The sequence below is a fragment of the Netta rufina genome (assembly GCF_964035555.1).
Source record: "Netta rufina genome assembly, chromosome: 9".
NCBI classification, from domain to species: Eukaryota; Metazoa; Chordata; class Aves; order Anseriformes; family Anatidae; genus Netta; species Netta rufina.
The window spans coordinates 12,095,394-12,115,285 of NC_140132.1; the positions used below are offsets into that span (position 1 = coordinate 12,095,394).

General features: G+C 47.5%; 1 protein-coding gene across 1 annotated transcript; it reads right to left on the reverse strand.

The window, feature by feature from the left end:
- Positions 1-797: 797 nt before the first annotated feature.
- On the reverse strand, positions 798-19,595 carry ATG4B (autophagy related 4B cysteine peptidase). The gene is made up of 13 exons (XM_084292220.1): positions 19,533-19,595; positions 16,758-16,856; positions 16,165-16,236; positions 13,391-13,489; positions 12,447-12,548; positions 11,587-11,659; positions 10,492-10,571; positions 7,123-7,319; positions 6,036-6,114; positions 5,165-5,310; positions 4,797-4,853; positions 4,401-4,494; positions 798-2,626 (listed from the first exon to the last, which is right to left on the reverse strand). The coding sequence occupies exons 1-13, from the start codon at positions 19,540-19,542 to the stop codon at positions 2,553-2,555; spliced, it is 1,182 nt and encodes a 393-aa protein (XP_084148346.1). The 5' UTR covers positions 19,543-19,595; the 3' UTR covers positions 798-2,552.
- Between the last annotated feature and the right edge of the window lie 297 nt (positions 19,596-19,892).

Below are 19,892 nucleotides of genomic sequence, written 5' to 3' on the forward strand. Positions count from 1 at the left end.
ACATGAAGCAAGTAGCACCTCTTCTGAACAGTAGCAGTAGTTTGTACAAACTGAGGGCACAATAATTCCCAAGTAACTATCCCTTAACAAAAAGGACCTGCTATTGCACAGCAAAATGGTAACAGTGGAGTTTAGACCTGTTTTTTTGTAATGTTTACTACTGCAGGGCTGGTGTTTAAAAGGCTTCCTAGAAACACTGAAAAGCTGCCAGCCAAATAGCTGAACAGGGAGCATACAATCCTAAAGAAAACATATTTTCCACCCACCAACTTGAAACATAAACTTTGAAACCTCTGCTTGGCTTTTTCCCCTGCTACCTCGACTGCACATGTGGCAGAGACTCACCAGAAAAGCACGTCCTGTCTTGGAAAGACTTGCACTGCTCAGCAGCAGAGCCATGCTGCACTGCTAAGCATAGCCAGACTTAAAGTACCTTTTTTTTTTTTTCTCCCCTAAAAAAAAAAAAAAAAAAAGGGCAAAGCCTAAACTTAAAATGCAAGTTAGCAGAACTGTGCCACAGAAGAGCTTCATTGCCTCTGCTAGCATGACTGTGGCTGTTCACCCTCTAGGGCAGGGGCATCACCACGCAGCCAGAATTTGTTCTGTCAGATATATCAAAAAAAAGATAAAAGTCACAGTTGCACATAGCTCAGCTTTTGCTCCAGCCTGCCTCCATTGCCCTAAAAGGGTAAAAACTGTACGCTGGCAGGGCTTCAGGAGTGCTCCCAGCTCCACTGCAGGGTTACTCAACACCACCCACCCCCAGCACTTCACGTGCAAGAACATTAAGAAAGGCAAAGGTTTTAGATTTGTTTATTCAGATACAAATTGAAAGCAGATGAATGGAGCACAGCCCCACTTCCTCTGCTGCCTCTTCCCCTAACTACAGGAGAGAAGAGGAGAAGCAGGCAGAAAGCAGCAAATAATAATTTAGTGACAGAAGCATCGTGGTTCCCAGTTCAAACCTCTGCTTTTGGGTAGCGTAGGGACAGCTGGAGCATCAGTAGGTCAGTCACGGAGGAAATGAGTCATTTCTAGCCTGTTGTCAACACCCTGGGGCACAAAAGCATCAACGGACAGGTTCCCATCCTATATGTACAAAACCTTGTAAACAGATCCACAGGCTGCAGCATGCACTAAGGGAACCTCAGCAACTGCTGTTGCAGTTTGCATCATGACAGCTCTCCTCCCAGTTTACCTTTCTCTGAAGACTGATTGTGCAGATAACAGCCACAGGCAGAGCTGTTATCTTAAAAGCAGCCACAATTTCCAGTCTAGTTGTGTTGGACCTTCTCAAGACGTTCTGTCTTTGCTGACCTCTTGGGGATAACTACTTGAAATGAGTTTCTACAGTTTAGCTCCTACAGTAGCTCCGTGCATACTCTGCAGGGAAGGGAATTTGCAGAAGATCGAATGGAAAGGTAACAGCGCGGCTAGGAGGCCTGCTCAACCACCAGGAACCTTTTGGGATTTGGAAAGGGAATGTGTAACAGGAGGAACTGCTCAGGGGACACCTCGAGGAATTTTATAGCTCACGTTTTTGGTACCAACAAGATTGTTCACTAGATGCTGTGCCAGCACACGGGGACACAGGCACTAGCAGGCTGGCAGATCTCAGTTGTCCTGTTTCACCTCTCCCCAGCTGTGTCTCACCCCCTCCTTCTCCAAGGTTGTGTAATCCTGTTCTCTGCTCAAAGCAACTTACTTGAAGATACTTGCTGTAGAGATCAATCCACCATAGAAGCACAACGTAGAGAAGTACGCGTTAATGACTCACTGAGCAAGAAAACACACATTTTCTATTCTACCCCTCTTTCTGCTGTTATTTAGGCTGATTCCTCCCCAGAAGCAAGGCTGCTCCACAATTTCCTGGACAGCCTTTCAGTCGAATTAGCACTCATCCCTGCGCCACCCCACCTTCCTTTTGACAGGACGTGACTAGGAGAGGGGTGCTGCACCCGTGAGGAAGTGCTGTGTACTGCGAAGCATGGGCAGGAGTTTAACTGTAGGAAACCCAGCCAGCTGCACTCTGGGGACTTCCCAGCTGTCTCACTGGGAGATGCCTGCTGGTAGCTTGCAGTGTGAGCTCAGTCCAAGTCGGCCACTGAGAAGTGAAGCTGCTAGAGGAATTAACTGTACACATCACCTGCTAAATGACGGCTGGCTCTACGTAAGCTTCAGAAGGGAGTCCCTGCGTAAGGATTTAGCACTAAAAACCCCCGTGGCTCCCCCAGAAGGGCAGCTGACCTGCTGATGTAACAGATAGGCTTTGAACTCGTAGGCACCACTGCATCCACTTCCAGCAAGTGTTTTCTGCTGAGGAATCCCAACTCCAGCCAGTAAGGCTGCAACACCCACTCGGTTCTTCATCCCACTGCAGACAATGCACGCTCCGCTCAGAGGCTGCACAGAATGCCAGGATGGATGGACAAGAGGCGGGGATGGCAGCAAGCACCTATGAAAACCGGTAGCCCCAGGCTCTCCAAGGAGCTTCCCTCCCCCCCCTTCTCCCCACACAACACAAATTTGCAGAGTCAGTTTCCTATTTGTTTTCAAAGGGATAAGATTTCGAAGTCTTCATCTTCCGAGTCAAAGAACCTTTCCAATCTGTCGGCGTCAGAGGAGTCTGCAAGAGAAAAAGAAAGCGCTGGCTCTGTGGGATGCACCCGCTGCTCAGCAGCAGACACCAGCAGCCAGAGGGCAGCAGAAGGCGAGTGTCACAAGCCCACATGCTCAGGAGAGAATTACATGGCACACACGAGGTGTGCCAGCTCTCACAGATGCTGACACAGCCCCGGTGCAGTGCAGCTCTGTGCTGTGACTGTTTGGTACAACCTGCCTGGGCAGTCAGTCCGTTAGCAGGACAGGCTTCAGCATCAAGAGGCTCAAACAAAAGCACTTCTGAGGCCTAGGCTAACATCTGCAAAGACTCCTGGTCCAAATATGTGATAAGGGAATATTTCTTTGTTAGAAATATTAGAACATGCAACCTGTATTTTACTACAGTTGTGTTTGATCCAACGACATGGGGAGGTAATTACACGACATGCCCTCCCAGAAGTGATTTATATAGTCCAGTCTGCAAGGGAGGGCAGTGTACTTGCTCCCTTCTGTCCATCCTTCCAACTCTGGTGAAGAGGCAGCACATAGCTACAGGGGAAGTGGCTTTACCAGAGAGGAGATTCAAGTGAAAAGGCTGGGGAATATAGGAGAAACCTACAGTAACTCAGGTTTCAAGAAAGCACACATAAAACTTGGCAAAACAGCGAGCCAGAAGCTAAACTGCAATGATTGACTGCCAGGAACAAGGAGAAATGCGTGGTCACAAGGCTGCAGACTGCCCTGAGTGTTCTGTGAAAGGCTTTAATCACACAGCAGTGTGTGCAAATGCTTGGTGTCACTGCTCCCAGTGCAAACTGGGGGGACTGGCGGCAGCACAGCTTCCAGAGATGCTCCTCAGGGAGCAGCCCCTGTACACTCAAGTAACAAACCACAGAACCCAACTGGCTGGGAAAAATGAGGACAAGGGACTGGACTTCCATGAGAATATTAATCCTTTTGGGGGCTAGGACAGAAGGAGAAAGGATGGCCTAACAGATGAGAGAGGCTCAAAACATGGGGAAGAAGTCAAGTAGCTCATTAGGATATCACTTTTATGAGTAAAAAAGTCAGTAATTAGGGACAATTTAATACAGGCAAGGATCACCAGTTTAAGGCAATCAAGCGTTCCTACAGACAAGGACAGTGAGACAAAAAAGGCCTTGAAAGTTTGTGCTAAGAGACAGACAGGAAGGAAGCAATGAGTGCAGGATGCATGCGACAGGATGCAGTCCAACACCTGGTGACGGGGTAAGTTTGTCCCCAAATACTCACTCCTTCTGGCAGAAGCTGCCAATAGCTCCTTATCTCCTGCAATGTTAATGTGCGTTAACAGAAGCAGAGCCTGACAGCCAAAATACTGCCCAGCACTCGTTCCTTTCTGCATCACCAGGACTAAGTGTTGGTAGTAGCCCATGCACAGGGAAGGAATCTCCTAAACTGCAACTACGTTTGACCACCCCCATCTTTGACATTTTTTAATACCCAGAAGCTCAGTTTTCAACCTTTTCCATGGAGCCTTAGGATTTTTCTGAGCATCTCTTTAGAAATCACAATTTCTTATTGCTGTAATAACCTATTAGCTTTTTTCCCCAGTCACCATTCCGACTCATGAAAAATCATCTTAAGACATGACCATGAGACCTGTGAACCGCTAGCTGAAAGCCAAAGAACTAGATGAACTGACCCAAAAGCTCCGAGCTGAACAGGAACACACAAGAAATCGGTATGCAATCCACACAAATTCCCCAACACCAACTGGACAAACCTATGCTTAGCTCTACCTCCCTGCGTGGCCTCACCTGGCGTGAGATTCAGAACATCGGGGTTGGAGAAGTGCGACGGCTGGCGCTCAACCAGTTCGAACATGGGCAGCGCTCCTCTTACCAGGGACAGCTGTGGAGCAAGAGCAGAGCCATGAGAACCAACAGTGCTGCACTCACAGTGCTCTGGGTCTTCAAGGGGAAGACTTAAGGGGAAGCACCAGTTTGTTGGGACTTCTTTGCAGCTGAAAAAAATACTTTTCAAATCTTTGACTAATATCAGCTGCAGAATTTCAGAGCTATGCTCCTCCTGGTGTCTGGAGAAGTTATTTTCATATGCTTTAATGTGGGATCGTGCTGCAGAGAACTCTCTCTGTGCAGCATTTTAGAAACAACAGTACTCTATATTCTTTTCCCGGTGATACAGACACAAACCTTTTTGATTTGCTGGCACCAGTCATTAAAGTCCTCCTCCGTGTTGCAGAAAAAGCCCTGAAAAATAAAAAGTATTATCTTTATATAATTGTAGACTGACCTTTTCAGTCTTATGGCCTCATATTAATGCCAAGCAACATGAGCAGGACTGTAAGCAGTTACAATCTAACTGCCTTGCTTCAAGGTGTGGCCTACACAGTTCTGTTAAACTGAATACTCCCCACAGGAGAATCAGCACCCAAGTGAGGAGCACCCAACCTGCCACCTCTGCCTTTACCAGTTCCCCGGGGAAAGGGGTAGCTGTGAAACAGGGACGTGCTGCTTCAGGTGATGGAGAGCTGGCTGGAAAACAAGCAGGAAGAACGCACCACCGCAATGGAGGGGTCGAGCTCAGCAATGCTCATTCTGCAGGGAGGGTGCTGGCAGTGGAAGCTTTCGTCAGGGAGACAGCCGCTGTCGTTGGGCTCCACTGCAGGCTGCGTAGTGTGGGGATCCAGGTAAATCAGTTCCTCACCTGGAGGAACAGGCAAGAAGACATGAACAGGAAGAACGGTGCCAGAAGCTGCTCTTCTGAGAAGCAAATGGTGAGAAAGAAAAGGGGGGATAGCAATGACGGAGCCAGCTACTGAAGCCCCATGGAGGAACCCATTGGTCTGGGGACAACTCGCTTTCAGACACTCCAACACTTCTCACCCAGGCAAAGAGCTGGCTGTGAGCAGAACCACGGTGCCCACTCCACAGCAGCACCTTGGGCACACGCATTTTTTGAGCGCTGTTCCTGCTAATGCTTTCCAGAGTCCTGGGTAAGCTCAAGACAGCCCCAGGAATCCAAAGCACAACCAGCCTGAGGTCTCAGGCAGAGTATCAGAGGAAAGGAAGAGGGACAAGGACAGCAGTTTGTAGGGTTTCAGAAAGGGAACAGCTAAAAGGCAGGTAAATATACAGCCAAGACCCTGAAGGGAGGTCAGCTCTGAACCTAGGAGGAACTTTGCACACCTCTTTACAGCTAAGATTTAGGGTTATGCACTGGAAGTTCATGGCTTGTACTATGGCCCCCGTTCAAAGCTACATCACTCAGATCCTCGCAAAGAGTTTCAACCCACAGCAGCCTTCCACACTTCCAGCAGGAAAAAGCCCTGCAGCATGCACCACAGACCAAGCAGGAGAGCTGTACTGCTCCAAACATTGTTAGCCGGGGGGAGATGCTTGGGAAGACTTTGCACTACTGCGGGCACTCACCTACATAACCAATGAAGTAGTGAGCACTGTTTGGTTTCCCTCCGATCACTCCCAGGGACTGAGGCATCATGAAGCAGTGCTGGAAAAGCAATACAGAAAACACACAGCTGACAGACAGTGAGACAAGCAAGTGGCAACAAAGGCAAACATCCAAAAACACAGTGGGAAAGAGACTGTGACACTGGAAATCAGCAACTCTAGCAGCAGGAACAGCCATTACTGGGGAGAAACTCCACCAGAAAGGCTGAAGGCTGCAACACAGAGCCTTCATGGAACACGAAAGCAGCTCAAAAACACCTTTAACTGCTGACAGTAACACACAGGTGGACCAAACAGAAGAGGCAGCACTACTCCAGGACTCTGTCTGGGCACGTCCTGGCTCTGCCGCAGTCAGAGGCGAAATCCCCTGGACGTGTCAAACTGCAGCAGTGCTTTGAGGAGGGAACCATCACCCAGGAAACAGCCCAAATTTTCAGCTGCAATATCCGGGAACCACCTACTGAGTTACGGGGAAATAACCTAACCCTAGCCTGCATGTGGAGCTCTTACCTGTGCAGCTCAGAGATCCCTAGCATTAGCACAGCAGGACAACGTGCATCCTGTCTTATGGGTGTACTCTGCACACCCCAAATTCTGCAGCTTCCTCATGCTCCACAGCGGGACTGGCAGCCAGGTTCTACCCTCAGCCTGCAGTACAAGCTCTGCCATCAGAGCCATTGGGAGTTTACAAACACTACACTCATTAAAGCTCAATACAGCTGTGCTGAACAAATACTTCAGCAGGTTGGTACCATCTACACACAAACAGGGACCGAGATTAAGTTGGAAAATAAGATACTAGAAATAAAACAAAACAAAAAAATACATAAAACTAAACATTTTCCTGACAAAAGGCTGCTAGAGCCCATATCCTGACCTCTGAAAATGGTGCTTTCTAAATACATTTTTTCTAAATACATTTTCCTCTGGAAAAAAGGACAATTACTTCTGAGTATTTCTGCCCCAAAACCAAATTTCAGAAGTGACTCAATTCGCAGCAGGGTTTTGAAGCATCAGAATATCAAGAATTCAGTTCCAGATCCCCTACCTTTAGTGTTTCAATATAGGCTTCATTGATCTCTGTGAGCCCAAGGCGGAGAGGTATCAGCAGCACCAATGGTTTCCACAGTGAGAGCCTATCTCTAACCCCTGCTTCCTCTGGGTACCCGTTATAGAGTACGTCTGACTCCACAGCAGGGCATGCTGCAGCTCCAGCACACGCGAAGTTGGACTGGCACAACCGCCCTACAGAAAGGGAACATGAGCAGAAAGCATCAGAAACAACTTCCATTCCTAGACCTTGAGTAATTCTATTCTGGCTATCAACAATCGCTATTTTCCAAAAGCCTACAGCACTAAAAGGAAAAAAAAAAAAAAAGTTTAACAAGGCCCACCACTGTGATCATGTGATATGCTCCCCACAGGGTTTCTGGACAGGCTCAGTATTTCATCTAAGTATACATCGAAGTTGTGCCAAAGCATGCTGTACTCTCAGCTACCATCTGGCGGGCCATTAAAATGTAAATTCTTCCAGCAGGTGAACAGCTAAGCAACAACCTGGGTCAACGAGGGTGAACGATCTGATTAGGATATTAGGCAAGAGCCCTGAATTCAAGAGCATGTAGACAAAAAGAAAAAAAAAAAAAAAAAAAACAAATTGGAGTGTTCAGCTTTGGGCCCACATGGAGGATACGAGGCCAGCTGAATGAGGAAAATATTATGGCTTAACACAGGAAATCTTCACCTGTAACCAGCACTGTAACAAGATACAGAGATACAAACGTGATATCTATCTTGAACAATTGTCATTTACCTGAAGTTCCCTAAAACCTTCACAAATTCTGTCAGGGATCATTCAGAAGCTAGTTTAGAGACTCAAGACGGGCGAATATTAAACTCGGCAATTTTAGCATGAGCTTTGCCTGCAAGAAATGGGGCAACTCCTCAGGGCATACCCATGACATGGACATTATGCATCCTCATTCAACAGGTTTGATGAACACACAGGCAGTTTGGAATGAAACTGGATTATGTAAATTCTGGTACAGAAATATCTCCGAGCCTCCTTGTCTCACAGGGTAATTTCATTACTTGCTGGGCGTGCACATGTGCGTGTGAAGAAAAATCTCCAAACCAAAGGAACCCACAACATTTCAATCATGAATCCAGGGCAATTAGACAGAATGCCAGAGGCTCATTTAATTTATTCTTGGCCTAACCTGAATGCCAGGACAGTCTGGCAGGGAGGATGCGATGTAAACAAGCACCTCCATCACAGCAATTACAGCAGGATGCCTGCTCACTACTACAAGCTCCAAATGCAGCTGAACACGGAGAACGTTACGGCCAAGGTTAGAAGAAGTAGGACTTTGTGCTAAAGCCTCAATTGGAGAGAGAACGGTTGCACTGAAATTTGGAACCGCCCCTTCAGAAGGGAGAATGTGTATGAGATAACATGCCTACGCACACAAGGGATGTTATAGGTATCAGAGGTGTTGAAAAATTGAAGTCACTGCATGTCAGGACTGCTTACCTTGATAAAACATTATTTTTTGTTGCAGTTGCCTGCCTGTTCTGATGATCTGCATACCTGCAGCTGTCACTATGGGTTTCTTCATCAGGCAGAGCAACTGGCAGTCCTATGCTGTGTTACAGACGTACTCAACCCCAGTTTAAGTGGTAGGGAGCCCAGCAGAGACTAAATTCACCCTGCTTCTTTGGCACCGTGGCCCCTACCTAAAGCTTCCCAGCAGGATTCAAACCCTTTACTGCAAACATATTCCAACAGATCTGACACAACACCTTTCCTGCTACTGCTGCTGTCGGTCACTGGCTTAGCTCTGTTTCTAACCATCCTTCTGATGCACGCAATCCTCCAGCTCCCACCTGAGAGCACCTTTCCGACACTACGGGCTGGCTCAGAAGGCTCTGGTGGAGGTACTCAACTGCTGCAGCAGAAGTTTGTTTTCTATCCACCATGGGCTGAATGGCATTAGTGAATGAATTTACCAGCTGTATGAAGCCGTGTTCATTTCTGAACGTTTCACTACTGACAGGTGTCTGAGGTACACGATATACAACACGTACCTACAGATCAATAACAAATCAGACCCACTCATACAGGGGCTTTCAAGTCCTGAATGGTAGGCACGTGATGATTCACAGCTGAGGAAGACAGACAGACACCACCCTACGTGTTACAAGCTGTATGGACACGTTACTTGAAGCAGTGTCAGTGTTTAACACAAGCCACGCAGACAGGAGCTGCAACATAGCCAAGCCCTGCAGCCAGCACGCCTCAGTTCTGGAGGGGATATTTTTCAGGCTAAAGGGGAAAGATTAATCCAATTCCTGTCTTCATGCTGACCTTTGTTTAAGCCAAGAGCATGAGCATACACCTTCACAGGACTAGACAGGCACTTCTCAATCAAATCCTACATTTTCTTGGCCTCTCAACTGACGCTACCTGTTAAGAGATCTGACTCTGTAAAATGACTGTCCTTCACTGCAGGAACAAACTGTCCTCATCTGTTAATTGATTTTTGCTCCAATGCAACCAAAAGCCAATCTAACTGACAGCTGCCACCATCTCACCTGTAACTTTGCACCAGCTCCAGCACTCACTGGACTTTTTTACGTGCTGTTTCAGAACACTACCCTGGCAGAAAACATTGAATGGTTTTGTGCTGCATAAGCAAACCACCTCACAAATCTAGAGCAAGAGAGGGGAAGGGTAGTTCAGCCAGGACCATGCAGGATGGCAGCAGCCAGCCATGCCACCATCTGCTTTGGTTACTGGGGCACGAGCAAGCATGCTAGGGATGAATGTGTTGCACAGCTGCTCAGCCTCCAGAGCCATCCAACTGCCAAGATGCAGAAAAAAAAAAATACAAACCACCAACAAAAACAACAAAGCACAATCATGGAGAACTCCTTAAAAGATATCTCCAGAGTTGGAGCCCCTTCTTAATTCACACCCCCCCCCCCCCAGTTTTGTTCCTTTTCCTGGTCAGAGATCTGTTCTGGTTATCTCACTCTGCCTGATAGCAGAGACATTCCTACACCGTTAGATGGGAGAAGCAGCAGCCATTTACTGCGTGCTACCTGTGGTCATAAACAGGTTTGGCACTACCTTCCCAGCAGCTCCCACCTATTGCCTGAAGGCCAGCAGGTCCTTCTTTCCAGATCCAGAGGCCACACTGCCAAGTGAGAGCCTTTATCAAAGTAAAAATCACGTAAGGGGGCTTCCTTGCCCTACAACAGCAATTCTCATCTGAGTTTAGCACACTCAGCCACAGCTTTAAGACAGAACATTTACTGCATGTTTGCAATGTTGCAAAACTGCATGCTTTCCAGTTCTTTTCTGACTTCTCGCTGCTGAGGGATACATCTCATTCCACCTGCACGTGATACTTACTGATTTCTTCCATTACTACAGTGTTGTCCATGGCTATGTGTACTGCCAGTGAACTCCATGTATCAAAAGTGGCAAGTTTTCTATAGAGGGGGGGGGAAAAAAAATGCAAGGAAGGATTAGTTACAACTATAAGACAAAGATAATGTTGTATCAAAGAAGAGAAATTGGACTAGGAGAGACTGGTTTTCACCAATTACACTTTATATTTTTTTTAAACACTTATTACAGTTGTAAAATTCATCGCCACAAATTATTACGACCAGAAGAACAAATGGATTACAAATGGGACCAAAACTGGGAATTTGTGCTAAATACAGTCTCCACCTCAAATTCTGTAACTGCTGGTACAGAAAATGAGAGTTACTTAATGTCCTCCTTATATGCTAATTTAAAAATAAAAGTCACCCTGACTTTCCCTAAATATCTTCCCATCACCTACAGCAGATACTAGGCTAAACGGGCAGATGGTCTAACCTGGGAAAGTTCCTTCCCAGGCAATCCCAGCCTATTCCACAGGGCTCCCAGCTCAACCAATCACAAAAATTAAGGAAAGAATGGCAACAGAAAGAATATTTCTGAAAAAATATTTCTGAAAATACAGCATATCCCAGTTAAAGACAGCCCAGAACCTCCGTTCGTCACTGCAGAACCCAGGCAGCAAATACCTGTGCTTTCCTCTGCTAATGCATGAGTGACTTGATGGCCTATTGGCAGCTTTTGGACAATGACAACACTGATGTCATGGAGAAGCAACTCATGCCAGCAGAGATCCAAATGACAGCAATCATCACCTACTCTGACACCTGCTTCTGGTCCACTGCAAAGAGTACCGCACTCAGTTCTAGCAGCAAACACCTTACTTGTGGAACATGGAAAGAGATTTTCAGGGCTTGTCCTCAGTTTGAAATCAGTTTCTCTCACCCTGAATGAGAGGAGCCCTTCTCAATCAGGTCAATAACGTTCAACAAGTCGGCTGGTAACAGCATTAAAACGTGCAGTTGCACTTCATTCAGTGGGTAGATGTGTGTAAGGTCGGAGGTACTACAAACCCACCTCTCAGTTGGAAAAAAAATAAAGGAAAAAACCAGCACTTACTTGAGCACTTGTGCGACTGTGTTTGGTCCATACCATTGACCTATGGATTTCCCCTCTCCAACTCCCATCTGGGCTGCATCACAAGAAAAAAAAATAAATTAGAATTTAGCATATAATTCAGCTACACCATGCCCCTTCCTAACAAGGATTTATATTCAACAGTGAAAAAATTTCACTTGGAAACATTTCTGAGTCATCAGAAACCCCACAAAAGGGTAGAATCACAGTGTTGATGGAAGAAAAAAGTACATCCTCAAGGACTGTAAAGCAAACCCTTTCTCAGAAACATGACACAGAGGTCCAAAAGACAATGCAACCTCAGAAAAAGGCTATTTCTTGTTTGATTATCGGGAACACCCCCGTAACCTGAAGTTCCATTCACTGATGCTATAGGATCATTAAGACCCTATAAGCAAAAACTGGAACAGGCTGTCTTTTTTTTTTTTTTTTTTTTTTTTTTTTTTTTGTGAAGGAAGTTCCAATTAGAATGAGATCCTTCCTGAGTTTACTTGCTACTGCTGAAAATTTCTTCACGCAGCAATCTTCTCACGTTACAAGGTCTTGGTGAGAACAGCAACCACATGCTTTCCTCTCACCTTGGAGGTGACAGGACACAGAAAGTGGTGCCGAATATAACCTAAAGCCTGAAGACAAACATGAAGGACTTTACGGAGTCAAGAGAAAAATCCATCATAATCCACAATAAAGTGTAGTAGCTTCAGATCATGCGAGAAAAACAGCATGTCAGAACATAACCTGCTAGGTTTTTCACCTCAGGTACTAAAACAAACATGGAGTGATGTTCTACGCCCTTGGGAAATCCAGACAGAACATTCCCCCATGCTTTCTGGCACTCTTACCTATCTGGTGAATGGAGTAGTAGCTGTCTTTTTTGTCAATGAAGGCATTAAGAACGTTGAAGTAATTATCCATCTGCCTCTTCCCTTTTATCCACCTCCAGTCTAAGACACAGAAGAAGACATGTGAAACAAAACGTGATGTTTATTGGCAACCAGACACAGCAAGCTACAAGCTGTCTTTCCTGTGCCTCGACTACTGATCAGATTTTCATGCCACTATCTTATTACTGAGCATCTGGGGCATCCCCACCACTGAAGAATCAATTTTAACAGAAAAGCAAGCATTTTCACAGCTGAAACACAAGAATATCACCCATGGTAAAACAGAAAACATGAATCCTAACTCTATCCCACAGATGGGCCATAGGATACCAATTTCTCGAGGCATCCTGAGGAAAACCAGGTGATCTCATTAAAAAAAATCATCTCCCAAATTCAAAGGCCATCAACAACTGCAACAATACATGTAACTCCCATACAGTTGCTTACAGACCACGTATGGATCCAATGCAAAGAGAGAAGTATTCAGGGACAGGAGAAACTACAGAAACGACAGAAAGAGAGGACTTCTCTACAAGTTAAAAATTGAACTATAAACAAGTCAGTCACCCTGCTGTTTTGAGTAGGACTTTTTTAACTTCAGGTATATAAAAAAAATCAAGAAAACCCTGGTACCTGCTTGGTGGCCATGGGCTTAGCTAGCACATGACAGGACTCCCCTTTGTTTTAAGGTTTAACAACCACATTCATCTATGTGGAGTCACAGACAGCTGCAGAAGGAAACCTGCTGGAGAGTTTCCAGCAGAATTTTCAATCAACAGCTCAGAACTTAAGAAAATTCAAGGAAAAGTTATGGAGCCCTCAGCAATTCCCAGCTGCTGTCCTGACAAGTACTGTGCTTGTGGGAGCATGTGGATGACAGTATGGGCAGTGCTCTGGTTTACCTCTTCCCAAATGCCTGCAGACCAAAGCCTGAGCAAAGATCATCTGGCCACACCGCAACATACAGCCCCAACCAGTATCAGATGTGGGACCAGTTCCTCCTGTAAACAAAGACAGAAAGCAAATATGTAATGAAAGGAACAACACTGCCAAGTGGGAGATAAAAAGGAAAGTGCTGTAAGCCTGCATGGGCAGCAGGCTTATCCAAACAATCAGGTAGGGAATAAGGACTGTGCTAGCTCACACACCCAAGGCCGAGAAATAAAAACTCAGTTCTTAGTGACTAGCCTAATGGCATCCCATAAAAAAGAACTAAAATCTTTAACCTTCAGTAACAGGGGAAAAAATCAAAAGGAAATCCAAGCAACTCAGCTAGAAAGGCAGCTGAATTTCTCATGAATATAGCAGTTCTTGGGCATACTTGCAGATTCCCAACCTAATTCAGAGAAGTTACTAAGCAGAGAAACATCTTGTTACAGACCACTTGCTGCTGTAATGCTCATTTTGAGAAGGCAGCTCATTATGCAAAATGAATCAGTCACAAGGCATTCCCACATCACAAGCAGCCGATGACTGTATGAGATTCCAAAGTGAACAACGTGGAGTTAGGTCCAAAAAAACAAACAAAAAAAACAAACTCCAGCAACAGTGAGAAAATCCATATCCTACATAAGACAGGAGAATAAGCTGGATATCAGCTTGCAATGGGAAAACCGAAACAAAGACCCTAAGGCTGGAAGCACCTCCCTGACAGAACTTCAAAAGGAAGCTGCCACTTCTCCTCTGAAGCTTCAGCTGTTATTACGAGCTTCACAGATAAAAATGTTTAGCATGACCACAGCCAGTGAGCTGTCCTACAAGTACGCAGTCAGCTGCGCCTTCACACAGCTGGGAGAAGTTTTTTTGTATTGCTGCTTTCCTCTCTTGAAAGATGGGTCTGCTGAGTATCTTAAGGAACAGCAACCAAGAAGCCTGGCTTCAAGTTCACTGGGAAATGCTCACAGAGTTACTGCAGTTCCCGTGTGCAAATCCACTTCAAGCACTAAAAAGCAAACAAAAACTTGACGGTCTAGGGCAGATACAGGAAGTTGATAATTTCTGTCTCTTGTCTCTACCTTTTCTCTCTTTAATCCACTTCAAGTCCAAGGCCATCATTAAATTATATTTCATCTTAGACTCCTGTAGGACCTAATTAGCACGCAGTACAAAAAATTAGTCATGTTGTGAGGTTCCTAAATACGCCTCCCACACTCATTCTCGTATCGTTTTTAAGATTACCATTATTCCTCCTACCCAGGAGGAACAGGAGTCCTCGTATCAGATAAGGAAAAAGTCTGCCCTATCAATTAAACAAAGTGCATTTCCGACGCCCATACTCAGAAGCAAATTGACGTTTACGCTTGTGGGGACTGTTAGGAGCTTTCATTAGGTAGAGATAACCAGATTATTTATCAGAAAGCCTTTCTGAATTAAGTTAAGTCATTCTGCAAAACTGATGGCAGTAAAGATCCTTCCCTGAATCCTGGATTACTGTCAGAAGCCACCCCAAAGCCCAGTCCTGCAGCAGAGGAACTGATGACTATTTCGGTAATGCCAGAAGCCTTCAATGATTTTCCTGCGCTGTCAACAACCACAAAAAAAGCACCAGGTTATTGATCATCTTCTGAACCCACTTCTGTTTTTAACACCACCTATGTCTTACCACTTCACACAGACTTTTCTGAATTCTGAAATAGGCTTACAGAACGAACGTGCTGCCTGGAGCAACTGAGACAGCGAAGACTTTGAGATATCTGCATACTAAGAATACAACTGATGTCATTCTACACAATAAAATAAAACAAAGATATCAATGCTTTCAGTGCTGACGGCAATCCGTCCAGTGCTCTTTGATTCAAGGGTCACATTCATTACATGAGGTAGTTTGCAGACAGAAACAAATTCAAATAGTCAACAGTCAGAAAGTGAATTATTTTCTCCTTACACTTCCAGTGGAAAAAAAAAATCCTCAGAACACATCAAAAATCCAGTCCAAGCAAACAGCAAGCTTTCAAGACTTACATCACAGTTAAGAACCCTAAGGGACAGGACGAAAAGATAATTGCTAAAGTTTTGGGGGGGGATCATGAAGAAATTCTGTCTAGCTTTCCCCCTTAAGAAGGGATAAAAAAAAAACAAAACAACAACAACAACAAACAGCTCACAACAAACAACGAGACTAGGAAACTGTACATGCATCTAAAAGATGGAAACAAACCAACATTTGGTTCTTCTCATTGTTATCCACGGTGTCTATTATGCCTTCCCCATCGACATCTCATCACCTCACAATCCTTAACATATCTCCTCTGTGATAATCCCAGAAAAAAAGGGAAGCCTTCTTAATAATGTAGCATGGGTAGAAAGAGCAGCAGAACTGTGACATGCACAGGCCTACTGACACACGCCCCGAGTCTCAGGCTAGTGTCCTCCACAAGGCCAACCTTCTGCCTTTCACGGGTAAGGCCGACAGATCCCTAATTCCCAACAGCTAAGGAGAAGTCACAGAACACAACCATCGTTTTCTGACAGAGCTTTTGCAGCAGTGAAGTAAAATCTGTTTTTTAAATGTCTTCTTGGAACCAGCTTTCCTGAGATCAGCTGCGTGCTCTGTGCCTCCACAGCCCGATCCATGCTCACGTCCCCCAGGAGAGCACTCTAACCCCAATTAAGTCTCCCGGTGGGTCAGGCTGTTACGGGCAGGACAGCGTCGCCTCCAGGACTCGCTCAGACTTACCGATGGCAGGGAAGTTCTTTCTGTAGGTGAACCAAAGCCGAGAGGTCACATCCAACAGGATCTCTTCTTTCTCTGAAAGGTTTTTCAAGATTGAAAGGCGCGCACACACACACAAAGAGCACCAAACTCGCCTAAACCCACCTCCTGCCCAGCTTTCTGCTCCTCACCCAGTCTGTTGGCCCTGACAGGCAACATCTGGATGAGGAACAGGAAAGTGCTGCTGGGCAGAAGAAACCTTTTCCTCTAAAAAAAGCTACAACCAACCCAAAACACCACGGTCAGAGGTAAACTATGAAGCATTAAGCCATTTTGTTGCCTTTCTCCCAAGCTATTCACTTGCCACAATCATCCTGGCCTCATACAGGTCCCACTAACTGGGAAGTGGCAACTTTCTGCACAAAAACACTCTGGAGTCTGCAGAGATGGCCAAACAGGAGGCAGCACAGTGGTTACAGTCCGTGTGCTCTGACAGCAAACAGACTCTGCTGCGCACGTACGAGTTCTGCAGTCACCTCGCTGCTCCCAAAACAACGAGCAACGCTACCAGAGCCCTGCAGAGCATCACAACGAGTTGCAGCGTGCACGCCCAGTACCTGTGAAAACGCTGTATTTGCGGCCTAGGATCCACACAGGCTCTTTGGTCTCAGGGAAGTCTTCATATTCAAACCTGAGAGTGTCATAGGTAAGGGTAGCTGGAACAGAAAGGAAAAAAAAAAAAAAAAGTATGATTGTTTTTTTCCTTGATATTTAAAAAAATCGTACCAAAGCCGTACAGCAGAACCAGAGCTGCTGTGCCCCTGTACCCTACAGGACCTACAAGCCTGACTCTAGCTGGCAAGAAACATTTCACTTCCAACACTACAGCCAAACATTCTGGCAGGCACAGGGAGCCAACGCACCCACAGCTCTCGCCTGGCTGCTCCACAAACAGAAAAGCAGAGGAACCTCCAGGTTAGCTCAGCTCCAAGTGCCTCCCAGACAACTGAGCGGGTCGAGAAAACGTCGAGGACTTCAGCCAGCAGCCGCTTCCCAGCACAGGTATCGCCACGCTCGCTAACACAAGGCTGAGGACCCTCTTTGCCAAGGAACGAGGCGATTGAGGAGCTTCTTCCAGAGAGCACTGCTTTTGTGGCGCAGCTTGCAAAGCGTGGATTGCAGTGAAATGACAGCCAAACCTCGCTCCTGGAGCCAGTCCCTCCTCCGAGGCCGGGAACTGAGCACAGGTCATCGCTTGTAGCGAAACCAGCCCGCAGCTTGAGAAGGCAGAGCACTGCCTTTATGGGTGTCACGCTGAAAGCTGAGGAACACAGAGCTGTGCAAAGGCATCCGAGCTCACAGGTGGCAGGCGCACCTTGTGCCTGGTTCACCTGCTGCCTTCAGTGCCTAAATACCTGCCTCTTCTTATCCCAGCACTGATGGCTCCACTACAAAGCAGCTCTGCAACGCCCTGGGATCAGAGCAGTTTGAGCCTTTGTGCAAAAGATAGAAGAAACAGAGAGGGGAGAGGGAGGGTTGGATGTGCTGGGCTCCACGAGGTTTGTATTTGGAAATAAAGGGCTTTAAATGGGTGAATGTGCAAGTGTGGGGGGAGGCTGGTTTTAAAACATTTTGCAGGTTAATAATTGCATCCCGTTTTGTAAGAGTCGTTTCTTAAATGAGCGGCGTGTTAAATTCCAAGCAGAGCTAAGCTAGGTTGTTCTGTTAAAGCAGCTGTTGAAAGCATCTCTAACACCAAATGCAAGAAAACCTGCGATGATCTGACCAAAGTTTAAAACAGGGTGAGAGACGACACAACCACAAGTTCCTCTCAGCCCCATCTTCTACAAAACCCAGCACCCTCTGCAGCACACGCCTCGCTGCTGGCATCCCCTCAGGTCCACCTGCTGCCCTCGCACCAGATGCCACCGAGCTCCTAAGCAGAAGATGCACGCAGAAGATGAGTCTCTCTTTCCATCATTCCTCTCTCAGCCTTCCAGAAATCATCATCTGGAGCAGCAGCAAATAACAACCTGGCCAATTTGCATTCGGTAAGTGGTACCTCCAGAAAGTCACCACGACGCTCTGCTTGCTCCTCCTCTTTGCAGGCACCTAGGATGCTCTACCTATGCTGGGGCAAACAACCTACACGAGACTTTCTGGTTCCTGAAGGTCCCTCATCAGTCTCCTGCCTCTGGGCTCTTGGATCTGCAAGTCCAATTTCAAACAGCAGAGGAATTGAAGAAGCAAGACATCAGCACAAGATCTCCTTCAGGATGAGACACTACCGTTTATCCTGGCAGCTCAAAAGCAGCTTGTAGTTGGTATTAAAAACAAAAAATGCATCACCGGTCAACTTAAAAACAGAAGTTCTCAGGTTTTAAAGCTCAAAGGAATGTTTTGTGCTCTATTTTGTCAGTTCACAAACCTACTGTGAATCTGTCTCTGTCAAAAATGTCTTTAAAAGACGTTTAGATGTAGAGCTTAGGGATATGGTTTAGTGGGGACTGTTAGCGTTAGGTCAGAGGTCGGACTCGATGATCTTGAGGTCTCTTCCAACCTAGAAATTCTGTGATTCTGTGAAAAGAGCCTCAAGTAGCTTGAATGACTGATACAAGGATGCTACAGAAACTGTCAGGCTACCCACCATCCTCCTTTTCCTTCCCAGTAACACTTCCTCACGTCCCCAAACACCACAACCTCTGCAGCTCCACCAGGTCCTTCACAACCGTGCGATCTGCAGCCGGCAGCTGCTCAAGGACCTGCTGGGCTCTCCCCTTCCACCATAGCTACGGGGGGAAGGGGCCAGCAAACGGCTCCCGGGCTGCCTGCGGGGCCGCCACACACGCTCAGGGCCCACAGACACCGGTGCCAGGACCCCGCAGGCTGAGCAGGAGAGCCCCAAACTCTGCCCCACAGCCGCACGCCTGGCACCAGGCCCTGCAGGTCCCGCTGTGTACCTGCCACACGCGGCCAGGCGCCTGTGCCTGTTTTGTGCTGAATTCAACATTGCCAGCACCCGACAGGGCACGACTCGATCGGATTTCACCTTCACGGGGAGGAAACCTCAAGCGACTGCCCCTGCTTGGCGTGAAGGACCCGACCACGGCAGCAACGCCCTCCCAGCCCTCCCAGACACCAATTTTCGCCGATCTCTCCCCAAACTCCCCCCGCCTCGGTGCCCCCCCCGGCACCAAGCGCCTCAGCGCGGCCCCCCCCGGAGGGCAGAGGGGTGAGAGGGGGCCCTGCCCCCCCGCCCCGGGGCAGCTCCCCGGATTCACCGAGGGGCTCTGAGGGGGCTCCGGCAGCCCCAGGGGGTCCCCCCCGGGCCCTCCCCGCCTGAGGGAGCCGCGGTCCCGCTGAGGGGGCCGGGCCGGGCCGCGCGCACCCACCTGCGTCCATGGCGGCGGCCCCGCCGAGGGCTGCGCCCGCTGCCGGCCCCGCCGACGCATCCGCCCCGGCGCAGCCGAACCCGCTGCCGCCTCGCGGCCAATCGCAGCGCCGCTCGCCGCCGGCCCTCGCGCCGATTGGTTGACGCTGCGAAGGGGGAAGGTTGGCTGCGCCGCAAGCGCTTCCTCCCTGCTCTGGGGGCCGCCATTTTGTCGTACGGAAGGCTGCTGCGGAGCGGGGGGAGGAGATGGAGCGGAGGGAGGCAGGGGTCGTGGAGAAACCGGGGGGCGAGGCTTTGTGTGGCGCTGCCCGGGCTTTCTGCTGGTGCTGCGCGGCGCCTGAGGGAGCTGCCTGCCACGAGC

Coding starts and splice junctions, on each gene's coding strand:
- ATG4B (XM_084292220.1), bottom strand. Junction 12,549..13,390: donor CTGCAGGCATTTGGGAAGAG/GTAAACCAGAGC, acceptor TCTGTGTCTTAG/ACTGGAGGTGGATAAAAGGG. Junction 10,572..11,586: donor ACAGTCGCACAAGTGCTCAA/GTAAGTGCTGGT, acceptor CCCCCTCTATAG/AAAACTTGCCACTTTTGATA.